Below are 18,127 nucleotides of genomic sequence, written 5' to 3' on the forward strand. Positions count from 1 at the left end.
ACAGGGAGGACACCTTGAAGAAAGGTGCGAACATCCAGCAGTGGAGCAATCCTGTGCTGGAACCAGACTGAAAGAGCAGAGATGTGCACTTTGAGAGAGGCCAGAGGGAGTCCGAGAACCAATACAGCTTGAAGAAAGGCAAGGATTCGGGAAACTCTTAACACCAGAGGGTCATAGTGTTGGGTAGCACACCACTGGAAGTACATATGCCACGCCCTGTAATAGATACGGGCAGACGACGGCTTCCACACTCTGAGCATGGCATGAACCACAGAGTGAAAGAAACCTTTTGGATCTTAAGATGGATGACTCGAGCCACATCGTCAAAGACAGATGGGCTATGTCTGGGTGGAGACAGGGACCCTGAGATGGTAGGATCCAATCGTAGAGGAAGTGGTAAGGGAGCGTCTATGGAGAGACTGTAGATTGGACAACCAATGATGTCTGGGCTATGCCGGAGCTACCAAGTGGACAGTGTCTCCTTCTTGCTCGAGCTTCCAAACAACCCGCGGAAGAAGGGAGACTGGAGGAAAGACGTACGGCAGACCTTCTGATGACGCAGTCCTTGGCCTTGCCACTCTTAGAAAATGGTGGTGCTGTTTCTGGCGACCCCCGTCCCTCTCTCCGATCGCCTCTGCCTGTCAGACAGGCGTTCGCTATACAGCGATGCGATTGCAGGTCCCGTTCTGCACATGCGCAGAACGGGTCCTGCACATGCGCAGTTTCCCAATTATCGGGAAACTGCACTGAGGATCGCACCTGGGACCAGCACTGAATGAGTGCCTATGTACGGTACTTTTCACTGTACTTTTCATGAGCAAATGACGCATAGACCAGTCAATGGTAAAAACTTTTTCTGTGCTGGTACATTTACTGTAAGTAACCACGAGTACCCCAGCACAAGGACTGCACAACTTGCAATGTGTAATAAAACGACCGTTATCGTGAATGTAAAAAAATAGATCCACCATAATATAACAAAATATGCTGTCAAATTTGAGATGTAAATAAAAAAAAAATAATCTAAAGTATTTCTTAAACTATTAAACTACTTGACTTTACATTGGAGACTTCTCGCATGCTGGTGGTATTGCACTCGCCGGAGACTCAATTCTTTACACTGTTGACTAGTTTTTCCCATTACACGCCATACAGAGGATAGATGAACGTGGATACATCTGTAAATTCTAAGGTGTTTTTTTTTTTTTTTTTTTGCTGAAGTCGTTACATTTTTACAAACTCCACATAAAATTGCCTCTGACTCCAACTCCAAAGCCCTAGTTGTGGCGTGAGCCTTTAGAATATTCAAAACTTTATACAGGTTGAGTATCCCATATCCAAATATTTCAAAATACAGAATTTTTTGAGAGAGTGAAATAGAGAAACGTTTGTTTTCGGATGGCTCAATGCACAAAAACTTTGTTTAATACGCAAAGTTATTAAAAATATTGTATTAGATGACCTTCAGTGTGTGTGTGTGTGTATATGAAACATAAATGCATTCTGTGCTTAGACATGGGTCCCATCGCCATGATATTTAATTATGGTATGCAATTATTTAAAAATACAGAATAATCAGATATCCAAAATACTTCTGGTCCCAAGAATTTTGGATAAGGGATTCTCAACCTGTATATGTGTGTTGTTTTTTTGTTTTCTCTTTCATCCACTAGGGACACTGGAGTCCTATACAGTAGGGGGTGTGAAGCCTTGAACCGGAGGTGTGGCACAATCTAAAATTAGCATTGCATGCACAGCCGGCTCCTCCCCCTTCACATCCCTCCTCCCTCAGTTTGAAAAATTGTGTTGGAGGTACAGCACGTGGAGCACTGAGCTCCTGACTAAAATCTAACAGAGTGTGCTGCATCCACCTAATAAAAGGGAGACCAAGACACACATATATATTGGAGAGACAAAGATCCCTATTGAAGGGACCTGCCTCTCTCCACAGGAGATCCTCCTAACAGTGAGTACTGCTTGAAGGGAAGAAGTAGCTTAGGCAGGGTCCTTCATGTAATTTTTTTTTTCTTTCTTTTTTTTCTTGGATGTCTTTCCTTATTTCATAACATAAACTATCACTGCTGCCTCCTGTAATAGACCCCCTCTTGCAGCTACAGCGGTGGGCGCGGGAGCAGAGTGAGGTGTGGGACTCAGCCCTTCCTCCCTGTGAGCAGGGAGCGACGGCAGAGAGGCGCGCTACACAGCAAAGCCAGACGGAACACGAATCGGTCAGCCGAAGCGGAGCACAGGCGCCGCTACGGGACTGTCCAGGCGCGCGCCGGCCAGCGGGTCCGGAGCGCGCGCCAGATAGTAGCGGGGAAGTCTACTCACCGAGCGCAGATAGCAGACTCGGCGCGCGCCAGCCAGCGGGCAGCGGTAGGGGGCCAAAACAATCAAGGCAGCAAGTGCTTCCAAACTATAATGAAATAGAAAATATATATGGGACAGACCATATAGTATTACAGGACATTTAGTGGGGCCATATTTAATGATTATGGCGCCAGAATGTGATAATGGATGGGTCCTCCCCCTCCCACCAGTAAAGTACATAGGAGAAGGTTGCTTATTACAGAATTGGCTCCCCCTGCTGCACTGCCTGCATAGTGCATAGTATAATATAGCAGAGAGATCGTTAGGTAACAGCTCCCTCTGCTGGTGTACAATATATTTACAGTATATGAGGATCTCCTGAAAAGTAATCAAACTTTACAATTTATATTTTCAAGGGACTTCTGTTTCAAAGATCCTGCAGAAAATTCACGGAAGCAAGCGAATACTAACTCTAACATCGTAGCTGATTTACAGTTGGTGTGAGGATTGCGAGTCGGCTGGTGTTGGTTTTTTTTTTTTTTTTTATTTAATTAAAGTAAAGATATTGGCCTGCTCCATTTTTATATACGAAAAGGACAGGTAATTCCAGCCGGATCCAATACCTTCGCTTCCGTCATCTCCCAGTCTTTCTCTTCCTAGTTTAAAGGGTGAAAGCGCGGCGGGTTACCCTGGTACAGGGTTTTCAAAACAACATGTCTAAGGCAACCAAGGCCTGTTATGTTTGTACGAAATGTAACAAGAAGAGCACGCGGGTTGGCAGCTCCGGGGTGTGCGACTCCTGCTTAGACAAGGACGCTCCACGTGGGAGCAGTGCTCTGGCTAAGGCATGGGAAGACAACCTTGCTAATAGAATCTCCATGGAGATGGCAGAATCGCGCAAGCAGCAATCAGAATGGGCTGCGGGATTCTCAAAGACGATGGAGGAAATTCTCATCAGGTTAACGTCGCCCGCACACGCAGAAACAATTGTGCGCAAGGCTGTTAAAAGAACTCTCCCTATGATACCAGAATCAGAAGAGGAAGAGGGTTTTCTTCTTGATACTGAGGAAGGTGAGTTAATTGAACCTAACCTAGACGCCGACTTTCCAGAAGAGGACTCTGCAATCTCAGGTCTAGACTCCTTAATTGACGCGGTAAAAGAGATCCTAAGCTTTAAGGACGAGGAAATACGGGAGCCGGAAGATTTCGATTTGTTCGAATCCCAGAAGCCGCGTTCAGCAGCGTTTCCCATTCCTAAATCCCTCCAATCTCAGATAGAGGAGGCTTGGTAACAACCTGACAAACTGTTTCAATTTCCGAAACGGTTTCAGGTAACTTATCCCCTACCTAAGGGTGTAATGGACAAGTGGGAGACTCCGCCGGTAGTGGATGCTTCACTAGGAAGGTTGTCAAAAAAGACAATTTTACCAATTCCTAACGTAACTACTTTAAAGGATGCGTCAGACCGTTAAGTTGACACTGCGTTAAAGTCAATTTTTGTTGCAGCTGGTGCAGCGCAGAGACCTGTGATCGTCTGTGCTTGGGTCAACAAGGCTATGGGTGCATGGTCCGGCCGTATTGTACAAGCTATTGAGGAGGAAAATAGCTTAGAAGAGATTACCCAACTGGCGGAACACATTCGGGAATCTGCATCGTACTTATGTCAAGCTTCTAAGGATATTAGCAGAATAGCATCGCGCATATCTGTATCAGCCATATCGGCTAGACGGATTTTATGGCTGAGAGAATGGCAGGGAGACTCTGAGACCAAAAAGGCGGTAGAATCCATCCCCTTTAGGGGTGAAATGCTGTTCGGACCAGAATTAGACAAGTGGATTTCGCAGGCTACAGCTGGGAAGTCCACTTTTCTGCCTACTCCTTATACGAGAACCGCTCCACAAACTAGGAGAGGTTATTCGGGACCTGCGTTTACTTCATTTCGATCACAGTCCTTTCGAGCCAGAGGAAGGGGTTTCGGTACACACGCACGTGGAGGCAGAGGTAGAGGCTGCTCACAGGCAGCAACCAGAAAGCAGGATAAACCTACTGACAAGACCGTGGCATGACGGCCTCCCAGCTCACCTGGGGTCCCCCTTGGTGGGCGGCCGACTGGAAGGTTTTCAGGACATCTGGGCCAAGACCTCACCAGAACTTTGGGTGAACAATTTAATCTCTCAGGGATACAAACTGGAATTTCAACAGAGGCCTCAGTCAGTTTTTTACGACAGGACTGCCTCAGTGCCCTCCAAAAAGCAAGGGCACTACGGGCAGCAATTCAAAAGTTGCTACAGGCAGAGGTCATTATTCCGGTTCCCGCTTCTCAGAGGAACGGGGTTCTATTCCAATCTTTTTGTCGTGCCAAAGCCAGACGGGACGGTCAGACCAATACGCAATTTAAAAGTTTTCAACCAGTTCTTAAGGGTCTACAAATTCAAGATGGAATCAATCCAATCGGTCATTGCAGGCCTAGAACAGGGCGAGTTCATGGTATCCATGGACATAAAAGATGCATATCTGCGTATTCCAATCTGGACTCCTCTCCAGGCTTACTTAAGGTTCGGACTGCTGGCGGATCACTACCAATTCCGGGCCTTGCCGTTCGGTCTATCATCAGCCCCAAGAATCTTCACAAAGATCATGGCAATCATGGTTGCAGGACTGAGACTGTTGGGGGTCACGATTATACCTTATCTGGACGATTTACTGATCAAGGCACCATCTCAAAATCGACTGCTCAGGGATGTTCAGACATCCCATCAATTTCTTATTCAACATGGATGGATTATCAATTTCCAAAAGTCCAACCTCATACCGACTCAACGGATTCAATTCCTCGGTCTCATCTTGGACACTGTACTATTACGTGTGTTCCTGCCAGAGAACAAGGTCCAGGACCTACAGAGATTAGTGGCTCAGGTACTGAGGACGCAAACTGTTTCTCTGCACCTCTGTGTGCAACTTCTCGGGAAGATGGTGGCGTCGTTCGAAGCTCTCCAGTACGGCAGACTTCATTCCCGACCATTCCAAATAAACCTCATTGCTCAGGGAGCAGGCTCGCACTGGCTTCTCCATCGGAGAATCAGACTTCAACCGCAGGTACGAGTCTCCTTGATATGGTGGTCGTTACACAAGAACCTTGCAGCCTGCAAGAAATTCGGCATTTGGGATTGGAGGATTCTGACAACGGACGCCAGTCTCAGAGGTTGGGGAGCCGTCCTAGAGGACCATCAGTTTCAAGGACGGTGGACGTTACAGGAGAGCAGACTACCCATAAATATCCTCGAACTAAGAGCAGTTTATAATGCGCTTCTCTCAGCAGAAGACATAGTCATGAATCAACACATCAGGATTCAGTCGGACAATGTCACGACGACGGCTTACATAAACCGTCAAGGAGGGACAAAAAGCAGGATGGCCTTAAGGGAAGCCACAAAGATCTTGTTGTGGGCAGAAAGACGAAACATCATCCTCTCGGCAGTGTTCATTCTAGGTGTTGAAAACTGGGACGCAGATTACCTCAGTCGCCAGGACATGGTGCCTACATCCACGGATTTTCGTCATGGTGGTGAGACGATGGGGTCGGCCTCAGGTGGACCTAATGGCGTCTCGGCAAAACCATCAGCTGCCCAGATATGTGTCAAGGACTCGAGATCCAGCAGCAGAAGGAGTGGACGCATTAACGCTTCCTTGGCGTTACAGGAGGGTTTACATATTTCCACCATTCCCACTCATACCCAGGGTTCTGAAAAGGGTGAAGCGGGAACGAGTGTGGGCGATTCTATTCGCACCAGATTGTCCCCGCAGGAGTTGGTACACCGACCTGCGGGGGTTACTTGCGGAAGATCCTTGGAGGTTACCTCAAAAAGAGGACCTGCTATCTCAGGGACCGTTTCTACACCCCGACCTGAACAGGCTGCGTTTGACGGCGTGGATATTGAAACCCGGATCTTAAGAAACAGAGGGATTCCAAGAACGGCCATTCCTACAATGATTGCCGCTAGGAAGCTGGTCACAGCCAGGCACTACTACAGGATTTGGAGACGGTACATGGCTTGGTGTCAGGAACGGGGATGGAATTCAACGAACTTCCACTTATCTCGACTGTTACTTTTCCTTCAGGCCGGTCTAGAGGGAGGACTCAGACTGGACTCTCTGAAGGTTCAAATTTCGTCTCTCTCCATCTTTTTTTCAACAGCGGCTAGCATCCTTGCCAGAGATTCAAACCTTTTTACAGGGGGTTCTGAGGATTCAACCCCCTTTTCGTCCTCCCACGGCACCATGGGACTTAAATTTGGTGTTAGAATATTTGAAGTCACCGACTTTTGAGCCGTTGACAAGAACAGACCTGAAATATCTCTCTTGGAAGGTCACGTTATTACTTGCCTTGGCTTCGCTAAGGCGGGTTTCTGAGTTGGGAGCCTTATCCTGTAAGAGTCCTTTCTTAGTTTTTCATGAGGATAGGGTGGAACTCCGTACAAGAGCGGACTTCCTTCCGAAGGTGGTTTCAGGGTGGTTCCATCTTTCCAGGGTGTCTCAGATGAGGACGTGTCCTTGGATGTTGTCTGAGCTTTACGGGTGTACGTACAGGTTACGTCGTCCTTCAGAAAGTCGGACCATTTGTTTGTTCTTTATGATGGGCTAAAAAAGGGTTGGCCAGCTTCTAAGCAGTCTTTGGCTAGATGGATCAGACTTGCCATTCGGCAAGCTTATATTTCCTGTGGCAAACAGGTTCCGGTTCAGACGGGTGCTCATACTACCCGTTCAGTGGGTGCCTCGTGGGCGGCTGCCAGGGGTGCTTCCACTACTCAACTTTGCAGAGCGGCCACGTGGTCTTCAGCCCACACGTTCGCAAAATTTTACAAGTTTGATACTTTTGCGTCCGGAGAATTTAAGTTCGGACGTTTAGTTTTGCAGGCCACCGACAGCACTCCCTCCCTGGGGGTAAACTTTGGGACGTCCCCTACTGTATAGGACTCCAGTGTCCCCTAGTGGATGAAAGAGAAAAGAGGATTTTGGTACTTACCAATTAAATCCATTTCTCTGAATCCTCTAGGGGACACTGGACGCCCGCCTCGGTGCTGTCAACCTGCTGTGTTCTAAGTTCTTGTTTTAAACAGTTCGTATAAACGGTGTTCCTTATTCGGTCAAGAGTTCTTGGCCGCTGTTTGATATGTTGTACAGTTCGGTTCGGTTCCTCGCCATGTGCTATAGTGTCATGTCCTATTCTCTCAGTCAAATTTTTCAACCTGAGGGATGTGAAGGGGGAGGAGCCGGCTGTGCAGACCATGCTAATTTTAGATTGTGCCACACCTCCGGTTCAAGGCTTCACACCCCTACTGTATAGGACTCCAGTGTCCCCTAGAGGATTCAGAGAAATGGATTTATCGGTAAGTACCAAAATCCTCTTTTTTCATGTCTTGTAGCTATTCCGTGGTTTAGATAAAGGAATAATGCAGCCTTTTCACAGTTTATCTTGTGGGGAGTAAATGAGATTATTCACTGAGGCTGTCAATAATTTTTTTTTTTTTTTAACACATTCTATGTGGGATGTGGATCTTCTGTTGCCTGCAGATATGATGCTTCAGCAGAAAAGGTTGTAGTTGTAAAGCGCAACGGAGTTTGCTGTGCTATATAAGAAACTGTAAATAAATAAGGTGCCTGGCCTTATGATCCTCTTATACCTCTTCCTTCATACTGACGTTTTTGTTGTGAGGCGAGTTTTGGTAGTGTAGTGTTGGCTTTTGCCTCATGTGCTTGGTTTTCTACTGCAAAGTGAGTTTAGGTATTCCCCGAGTATTTAGTTCGAAGTAATAACATTATTGCCAATGATACACAAAGTTCTGCAGACATTTCACAGTAGCAGTGGTCTTGAGAATCTTATTTGAATGTTTTAGAGGCTTCTTCCTATGAGAATGCATTCCTAACTGTCAGTTTGCGTGGGTATTTCTCCCTTAGACGGAGATGGGCGCTATGAGTTAGTGTTGGGATACACTGACCGCGTGGTCCGAGCATTCCGCTGGGAGAGTCATCCAGATGCTGATGTGGCATGTGGTCAACTTGTGCCATTGAAGAAGTGGCTGTTGGAGGGACAAGTAAGTTGTGAACACATGAGGATGTGAATGTTCAATTCATTAACGGGCTAATCATCCCACGTTTCTCCAGCTGTGCGAGAAGTCCTGCCTTTAGAATGTTAGACTTGCTCATATGGGGCTGTTTTTGAGTTACATGGAAGTCTTATTTGTAGCAACCTCTTCTGTGTGTGGTTTTTTTTTTTCTATTGCACTGTGCATTTGTCGGAGATGAACTTATACAGCTATAAGCCACTACGGGCGATTTAGAGTTGTATGCATGTAATTCGCATCTCCATTTGTGACTGTGTGTTACTCTATATCATGTTTGTGTGTACTGTAAGCGCTCTGTGGGTGTGATGCAAGCACATTTGTCATATACTGAGTTACATGTATGCAGAGAGTTATCTGCTTTTATACAGATCTCTTAACCAGGGATAGGAGTTGATTTGAAGGGTTTGGGGTTGAAAGAAATTGCTGAAAATGACAGGATGTAGTGTTCACTCTAGGATTTTTTTTTTTTTTTTTAGGGCAGGCTGCTGATCATTGAGGAGAGCACATTTTAATTTTGAAGGGCACATTTTTTGATGTGACACTTTGCGCACAAAGCATGGCGCATATGTTTATAGTTTTTATACATATTCTCCTGTTCGTGTATCATATACCCCTACCCACATGACACCCGTGTAACACCTGACATCTGTGCTGAGAAAAATACTGTACATGTGCAGTCTTCCTAAAGATTGGCTGTAGCATATAAATAATTAGATAATAAATGTTTCCTCCAGTACTGAAGTAGTTATAATCCTTATGTCTTATTTAACAGAAGAGTTAAGCAGATGGTTCAAATATATAGGTACAAAATAAGTCTGTTCTTTTACTAGGGAAATACCGTAAGCAGCACATGCTCACTGCTTACTCTGTTCTTTCCCTTTGTGTCAGAATGCTGTTATGCAGGCAGCCACAGCAGTGATGCTATTTACAGTCCCTCCTCTGCCATCCACTTCACGAAGGATAAAACTTGGGTTTTAATTTCTGAGCTGGGCAACAAGTAGAAAACTGCATTGTAAAATTTATTCAGACTGTTGCTTTCTGTATACAGGGGGCGGTTTATGACCTTGCAGGGGGCTATTTCACATTTCAGAAATGGGCAGGGTGCAGCACCCTGCTGAAACAGCCTAGAAGGAACACTAAGGATGTATTGTAGGGGGTAATTCAGACTGGATCACGGCAGCGATCGCAGTCTGAATCCCTTTGTGGAGTGTGCACATGCACCCCGGGAGCCCAGTGAGATGCTAACAGCATCTCTGGGCAGCGATCGCCTCTGCCGGATTGACAGGCAGAGGTGGTTGTGTGGCGGGAGGGGGCGTGCCAACGGTGGTAGAACGCTGTTGGCGGGGCACAGGCCAGACAATGCAGGCATGTCCAGACCATTGCGGGGTGCGGGCCGTGGCGGCTGCGTAACGTCACGTAGCTGCAGGGACGTGGTGGGAAGCCCCCTGCCAGCGCGCAGGAGCTGTGCAGGCAGGGAGCTACTCGCCCGGGTGCAAAAGCATCGCCGCCATGCGATGCTTTCGCACCCTTGTGGGGGGAGGTAGGGCCTGACTTGTGGGGTGGACTAGCCCTGGGCTGGCCGTTACCCCCGCATGTCTGAGTAAGTGATCATAGATGTGCTAAATCTAGCACATCTACGCTCAGATCTGAATTACCCCCATAGTGTGGTGATGTGCACACCGCCAGCATCCTGAATTATAAATATTCAATGGCATATTGATTTCAATAATTACTGTATAGGACAAATATGTATTTTTTTCTGATCATTTATCAATAAGGGAATGCCACTTATAATAGTGTCCTGGTACTAATAATACCATCTAGCTACCTGTAATAATAAATATAAATAAGAAATGAACCAGTGTATGATATAGCTGGGGCTATTTTGGAGCTCATAATAAACGAGTGGGAATATAGCCCTGGTGCACCAGGATTCCCTCCGTCGAAATTTCAGCATCTGTATCCTGAACGCCGGGATCCAGACAGCCGGCATTTTAACTGTAACCCCATTAGAATATAGTAGAAGTCTGTGTGTGCCTTACAGGAATACTTTTTTGGTTATATGCAAGGATAGGGGTTGTACAGATGCGTGCTGATAGTGAAGACAGCTACTTCTGCAAGCCAAGGGATAGGGGCAATGCGGGCAGCTGTCAATACAGGCAAAGGTTTCTTTATTCCATGCATGCAATGTGACTGCTGTGGGTGTTTTATTTGTTTTTTTTGTTTTGTTTCTTCTGCTGTACTGTGCCGCTGACTTCAGAAAACTGAAGCCCCAACACTTATTTTATTTTTCCCCCTTTTATCGCAGGTGGATAGCCTTTCGGTAAATCCTGGTGTGGATGGCTCACCTGAGCTGATGGTGTCACAGCCAGGTTGTGGCTATGCAATACTGCGCTGTACCTGGGGAGATGAATCCAGCTTGGGATCTGATGAGTCAGTAGTTGCAGAGGCAAGGTGAGATTTAATGATTTACCGTGGCTTATTGATCCCTGTGGGATAATAGTTATCCCCTATAGCGGACACTATTGGGGATTTTGTTTCATCTGCCCGCGTCCCGTGTGTGTGTGTTTGCATGAAAACAGGCATAATAAAAAGGGGGATTATTGAATTCCTCCACCCCCATATTCCCCCTGCTCCCACAAAAAAAATAATTGCGGTAAAACTGGAATTCCCCCTCTTAGAATTTGCTTAAGCTGAATGTGAGGAACAACTGTCCACCCATACTTTCTGAAAGTACCACGGGGATAGCTGCAAGAGAGAGCTGCCTTTTCCATCATATATGGTCCGTTATTTCCAAGTGAAATTCATGACTTGAAATCGCAAAGGAATTTTTTCTGAAAAGCAAAGCACATGTTCCCTATATATCCATGCTTCTCTATATATCCACTCTCACCACATTTGTATGGTTCTGTGTGTTTTTAAAGGGAGATATCTGCTCGAGATGTCATCCTCCACCAAACGTCTGGCCGCATCCATAATAAAAATGTTTCTACGCACCTCATTGGAAGTATAAAGCAAGGTGAGTTGGCTGGATTGGTTGCTGTCTAGTCTTTTGTAGGGCAGTGTGTTATTTTGCAGCAAGATGCCTGAAAGTACAGATCTAAATAGAGGTGTTTGTACCTGGAGACTAAATATGCACACTTACGGTGTCTCTGCTACTCGCTTTATATAGTACTATTTGATAGAATGTTATTATTTATATCTAGAAAGTGTTTTCTTGACCTATAAATATCTATAGCAAGATTAAAATGAGTTTGCTTCTTTTATCAGACTGTATACTTGCTCAACCTTCCAGTGCAAAGAATAATTCAAATTGTACGGTGTGACAAAAGGGTGACTCAATAGTAAAGCAAGAGCCGTGGCCTTTATGGTGTTAAATGGCTCAGTTATGATATGAAAGAGTTAATAATGTATTGACATAAATGGGAGGAGTACTCGCTCTCCCGCGACCCGAGTTTGTGAGGTTTTCGGCAGACTTTACCGGTTCAGTCCAACTGCGGGACTTGCACAAGGGTATTCACCACTAATTGAACACCTCTGATGTGGCATGTAGCGGTGGAAACACCCCCTTAATGTGTTTTCATTGTCTTTGTATTTTACATGCCATGATGCAAGCATATTATACTACTATTACTCCTGTGTTCAGATCTGTTATCTCTGTTTAGGACCTGGTGTGGGAAACCGAGAGGCTGGTCTGTTTGCACTGTGCACACTGGATGGTAAGTATCCTGTGTAGTGATGCAGAGTGTCTTTATCGGTGTTAGATGATGAATTAGTGTATCTCTTTATAAAACTGTGTGTGTACTGGTTTCCACATGTTTGTCAGTCTGTCAGGGTGCCTCTTAAATCCTTATTTCTCCTTCATCCACTAGGGGCCACTGGAGTGTAGTTACAATGGGGAGATAGTAGGTGGTATTGGTAGCTGGCACTTTAAAAATTCTCACACTGTGGCTAGCTCCTCCCCTACTATCTCCCCTCCAAGCCAGTCTTAAGGTGTGTACACACGGTAAGATATTTTCTTCCGATTCTGACTATATAGTCAGAATCGGAAGAAAATATAGTGCAGATCGCAAGGTGACAGTCACCTTGCGATCCCGATCCGATGCCGATGCGCGGCCCCGCGCGGTCGGCATCGGAAGAAAAAATAGGCTGTGCAGGCAAGTCAATCCTGACTATCTCTATAGAAGAGATAGTCAGGATTGAAATCGCACATAGCCAGCATCGCAAGCACAGTTATTATGTGCTTGCGATACTGGCTAAGTGCCGACCCGGCCCCCTGTCGCACGGTGAGAATCGGATAAGTCCGAATCTCACCGTGTGTATGCACCCTTAGTTTAGTGCCCGAGGTAGCTGGTTCACTTGGGTTTAGCTGAAGAATTTTCTTCTTTTTTTCTTTATTATTTTATTTTTCTTACACACACTCACAGACTGGCAGCTCTGCCACTGCCAGTCTGCACCGTGGGAGCTGCCGGCGGGGTCCCATCGCAGCTGCGTGCGGCTAGGGATGGGCCCCGGCTGAGGGAGACACTGAGCTCTCCTGAGTTGGCGGACACCGCTGCGTGCGGCGCGTGTCGCGGCCACTCCATCCAGCAGAAGATTATGGCAGCGGTGAGTATCAAAAATGGTCGGACACCGCTGCGTGCGGCGTGTGTCGGGACCACTACATCAGAAGATTCCGGCCGGACACCGCTGCGTGCGGCGCGTGTCAGGGCCACGCCATCAAAAGGACAGTGAGTACAATCTCCCCCCCTCCAGACTGATGTGTGATTTTACACTTAAATGTGATGGTTTTTTACTGTGTGTGTCCTGTATAACAACCAGTGTTTGAACAGAGTACAGAAAGGAGCTGTGGCTCATCTAGTAAATTCAGGGACCCAGAGCATAGAAAGTACCAGTACCACTGCAGTCTGGGTTCAAATCTTAAACACATAGTGTAATCTTGGCGCCATTATGAGGGGGGCGGAGCTTCAGCCCGCTCTGTAAGCGGGCTCAGCGCTCTTCTATCCCCGGCTGCAGCAGAAGGCAGCCGGGTGATACATTTACACTACCCAAACGCAGCTCAGCCGGGTAATACAGGCGCCGGAGTAGCTGAATTTTAGATTTAAAAGTGGCGCCGGAGCAGAGGGGCGGAGCTAAGTCCCGCTCCGTCCGGCGGGCTCAGAATCAGCTGCATACAGGTGGCCGGGGGGGTTACACACCGCTCCCCGGCCACAGCATATATGACAATATACATTCTCCCCGGCAGGGCCGGGGGTTATATTTGCCCGCAAGGCGGCCGGGGGATACCTTTGCACGAGGCAGGGGGGGTGGAGCTAACTCCCGCTCTGTACGGCGGGCTCTCTCCGCTCCCCGCGCCGCTGCAGCACGCCGCTCCAGTGTGTGTCTCACACTGAAGACCCATTCCTCTCCTGGCTGTGCAGGGAGGATTTCTTTACAGATAACCCGCTTTACTCAGCGGGCTCCCAGGTCTCCCTGTCGCTAGGCAACAGACCCTGTCTCTGGGGTTTTTAACTTTTCGATACTTCAGGCTGCTGAAATATTGCTACATTCCTCCTGCAGTAGAGTCCTCTACCCAGCATTTCCCTACTTGCAAATCAGGGAACCTGCTCTATTACAGTAGCTAGGACTCAGCTCAATAATAATTAAAAGAATCTACTGTGCAGTATTTATTTACCTACGGTGTGTGTGTGTGTGTGTATATATACATATATAGTTATGTTTGTGCATGTATATATATAGATATATATGTTTAAGTGCGTGTAGGTATGTATATAGATATATCCATAAAATACCAGATATAGGGGATAAAACAAAACTTCCGCAATGTTTTCTAATAACATCTTGCACATAACATTTTCCCCCATCTTTCTCACAGGCTGGTCACCATTTTGAAAAGCCAGCGGAACCTCCGAGAAACATCGGGTGCACCTTAATTAGCGGTACACTAAATACAGGGCGGGGTGTTGCCTTCCCTTTATTATTCCTTGGTGTCACTAGTTACTAATGCTATTTGTAATTGGGGAATGTGTGTAAGGCATCAGACAAATTGCGCTGCGGCTCAGTACGCTAGTAGCGGGTATCTGAACAGGGGTTTGAATCCAAACAAAACTTTAAGGAGAACTCCTATAGCCTAGGGCTAAGACTCCTGTCCCACAGCGCAGCGTTACTGGTTCGGGTCTCCGCTGCTCCAGAAAGTTTATTTTAATCGTATCGGTCACTACACATTATAGTGCAGCCCTTACGTAGGGCTCTGTTTATTTAACCCACCTTTTCTCCTTTCGTTTGTCTCTCCTGGGATAGTCGAAGAATTCCCTCTTAGGTGTGAAGTATGCGGCGGAGCCATCTGCTTCGCCCTCCACGCACCTGCACACCCCTGTTTGATCAATGATGCAGGTAATGTCACTATTATCCAGACAATAGCTCATCAGGTAAGCCCTTGGACTTTGGTCCCGCTGTGATTTGATCCTGTGACCTTGGAAACCAAACACACCTTTCCAAAAAGAAACTTTGCTAACATTCCATGCATTACTGATGTCTGTTTTCTGTGGATCTGAACCAGTGTCTCAGAATAGACAGGTACATAATACAGCAGTTCATCTGATACTGCAGGTAAAGGAGGAGGACACGTCAAGTCCATCAGGGTTCCACGCCATTGACGAAAATGACAGCGACTGGTCCAGTTTCGGATGAGCTGGGCAGGCTCCGGTAGGCGGCCGACAGACACGAATACACAATATCAGGTATCAAACAAGGTTTGTTTTCCTATCTTTTCCCTGCAGATGGCAGGAGATGGTATCAGAACCTCTCTAGGGTATACACCTCGGTGTATCGCCGGTCCATCAAGCCGCCGTTTTCCTGAGGCAACCTTGCTCAGGGATCCATCGACATATGCGGCAGCATGGTTCTACCGTGTCCGGAGCAGGTAGGTTGGGGAACAATTGTCCTCTAGGTTACAGGATGCTTTGCATCAGGATCAATTGATACTTTGGTACAGGTCAGAATCACGATTCTGCTTTATGTTCCTTGGAGGTCTCCACGTCTACAGACTCGGACCCTGCATCTTCGCTTGGGCTGTCTTAACCCGACGACCTCTGGGGCTGCGACAGTGACAGGTAAACATGAAATCCTACGGGGCAGATGGTTCTGGGGAAGGAACTTTCTGCAGGATTTCTTGAACCAATGGAGGTAGGTCCACTTTGATTTCTCCTACTACTGCCCCAGCTCCAAGACAGACCTTTACTGGTCTTCCCTTTAGATTTTTCCGTGCCCTTTCAGGCTTTTGACTCCACACGGGTGATATCTTCGTCGCCAGGGGTTCTCAGGGTAAAAAGGCTGAAGCAGAGGTTCAACATCCTCGGTCCAGTCTGATTTTGTCATCCTATACACCCATTACACAGACTTTTCTACCACCTGCAGGGTCCCAGGGTAGGCGCAGGTCGATGGGAGAAGGCTTGGGCGGTTACAACCGTCTCAGGAGTCCCTCGGCATGGGTCGGCTGATTTACGATGACAAGAGAGTCATACTGCAGGCTGCGCTCCATAGGTTTCTAACCGCAAAGGGTGTTGATCCCTGTTTTTTTTCACATATTTGAATGAGGACAGTTCTCAGGCCTTTGTTTTCTTTTCACGTTCCGAAGCCAAGTGGCTCGGACAGGCCTATTCTGGCCTTACAATCCTTTTAGTCTGTGATTGCTAGTTTAAACAAGAAAGGGAGTTTTACGTGTCCCTTGTCTTCAGAGATGCCTGTTTACTGATTTCCGTTGGACAGGCTTTTCTCAGATTCCCCCTTAACAGGATTCTCATTTTCACTGTAAGTCCTTTACTCTTCTCTCTTCCGCTCCCACAGAGTTTAGGAAGATAACAGAATAACTCTTTTTCAAGGGCAGTGGGTGACGTTGGTTCCCTAATGGGACAATTTACTGGTTCCCTAATGGGACAATTTACTGCTACTATCCCACTCTGTACATTAGGTGGCTTCTGAATATCTGGAGGATCCACGAGCTTCTGATTCGACACAGATCCAATTTATGCTCCGCATAGACGTTTCTCAACACGGTCCGTCAGAGGATTTTTCATTCCTCGGCACCAGAGACTCTATTTCTTCAGTCAAGTTGCGACGCAATGAGTGGTCGCCTCCATTCCTCTCGGAGCGGGGGACAACAATCTTGTTTCCAGATCAAGCCACCAGGTCAGACTCCTGGGTGAGGGAACATGCCCCGGAGTTTTGTCAGCTGGTCCGCTGTGGGCGGAGATTTCGGATCGACCTCAGGGCGTTCTGACTGACTCTTTAACCCTTTATTACTCTCGGACGGCAGTAGCCGTGGAGGCCCTCAGGGCTCTGGGGAGTTTTCTGGTTATTCTATCCTGCCTCCTTTTCTATTTCTACTTCATGTTCAGTAACACAGGAGGGGATTATGCGTGCTAGTCCTCTCGGTGGCGCTGGTTGGGCCACGCATGACTTGAAGATACAGATACGCCTGTTGTCAGTAGAGGAGCCTTGGCTCCTACCTCGACTGGACTGTCTACTTCAACAGGCTCCTTTTTTCTCCTTGTTCAATTTTACACTGGTTTCGGTTACCCGTGTGACTGTTCACGAGACCTCAGAAGGGAGGAGTTCCCTAGTTCGGTTAGGCCTACTGGGCTCCGATTTCAGAAGTCTATTGCCTCTTCTCGCTTTTGCCACTTTGGGAAAACTTTATGGGACATAATGAAGATAAAAGGGGTTTTTCCCCCTTCTTCCAGTTACCATTCATCTTTGGTTTCTCTGGGAGGTTTTTTGCTCCGCTGCGCTTCAAACCACACTGACCGGAATTTTAGGTCTCTGCCTTTTTCGCTTTTCTTCCAAATGATATTAGCCTAGCGGCCGTAAGTTCGGCCTCTTGTTCAGGGAGTACTCTATTGGCAACTCCCCGGGCTGTGCTTCGGCCTCAGCGGTCGTTTCTTCCAGAGGGGGATGTCCATTTTTCATATAAATCTGACACTAGTGGTTGTCAATCCTCTCTGAATGTTGTCAGGGCTCGTCAACTCTCTCTACAGAGGTCTCAGGCTATTCGATGTAATGTTTATTCTTCTTTGCTCTGGACGATGCTCCCGTACTAAATAGCCGGGGTCCCAGCATATGCTGGACAGTTGGATACATCTGATCATCAGACAGTCTTCTTGGCGGTTACTAGGGAGCCTCCGTTTTCCATTTCAGCGCGCTTTACGCGCATTGTAAGACCTTCGTGGGCAGCCGCCCGCGGGGTATCCATGAATATTTTGTCGGGCGGCTACTTGGTCAAACCGACATTCGTTTTGTCAAATTCTACAAGTTTGACACTTTTACGGCCTCTGCATCACTGTTTGGCCGAGCAGTTTTTACAGGACTCTCAGCGCTTTCCCACCCGTTTTTTGGGAGCTCTGGGACGTCCCCATTGTAACTACACTCCAGTGGCCCCTAGTGGATGAAGGAGAAATCAGGATTTTGGTACTTGCCGATAAATCCCTTTCTCCGATTCCACAGGGGCCACTGGACGCCCGCCCAGCGCTGTTTCTCCTGATTTTTGTTTGATTAACGATTGCAGATCACCATATGACTGCTTGTTGGGTTCAGGCTAGCCTGGTTTTTGTCAGGTTCTGTTCCAGGTTTAGTTTGTGTTCGCCTGGTTTACAGGGCGTCGCTAACCTCCTCTACCTTACGGTTTGTTTATTACAGCT

At 47.1% G+C, this 18,127-nt stretch overlaps 1 protein-coding gene across 2 annotated transcripts in view; it reads left to right on the top strand.

The window, feature by feature from the left end:
- ITFG2 (integrin alpha FG-GAP repeat containing 2) overlaps positions 1-18,127 on the top strand; it is an 85,395-nt gene that overhangs the window by 33,563 nt on the left and 33,705 nt on the right. For both annotated transcript variants that reach the window (XM_063927966.1, XM_063927965.1), the window contains exons 5-8: positions 8,266-8,402; positions 10,741-10,886; positions 11,357-11,451; positions 12,098-12,151. In XM_063927966.1, coding sequence (XP_063784036.1) covers positions 8,266-8,402; positions 10,741-10,886; positions 11,357-11,451; positions 12,098-12,151 — 432 coding nt within the window. The remainder of the gene's footprint in view (positions 1-8,265; positions 8,403-10,740; positions 10,887-11,356; positions 11,452-12,097; positions 12,152-18,127) is intronic.

Source organism: Pseudophryne corroboree, chromosome 6 (assembly GCF_028390025.1).
Source record: "Pseudophryne corroboree isolate aPseCor3 chromosome 6, aPseCor3.hap2, whole genome shotgun sequence".
Taxonomy (NCBI): domain Eukaryota; kingdom Metazoa; phylum Chordata; class Amphibia; order Anura; family Myobatrachidae; genus Pseudophryne; species Pseudophryne corroboree.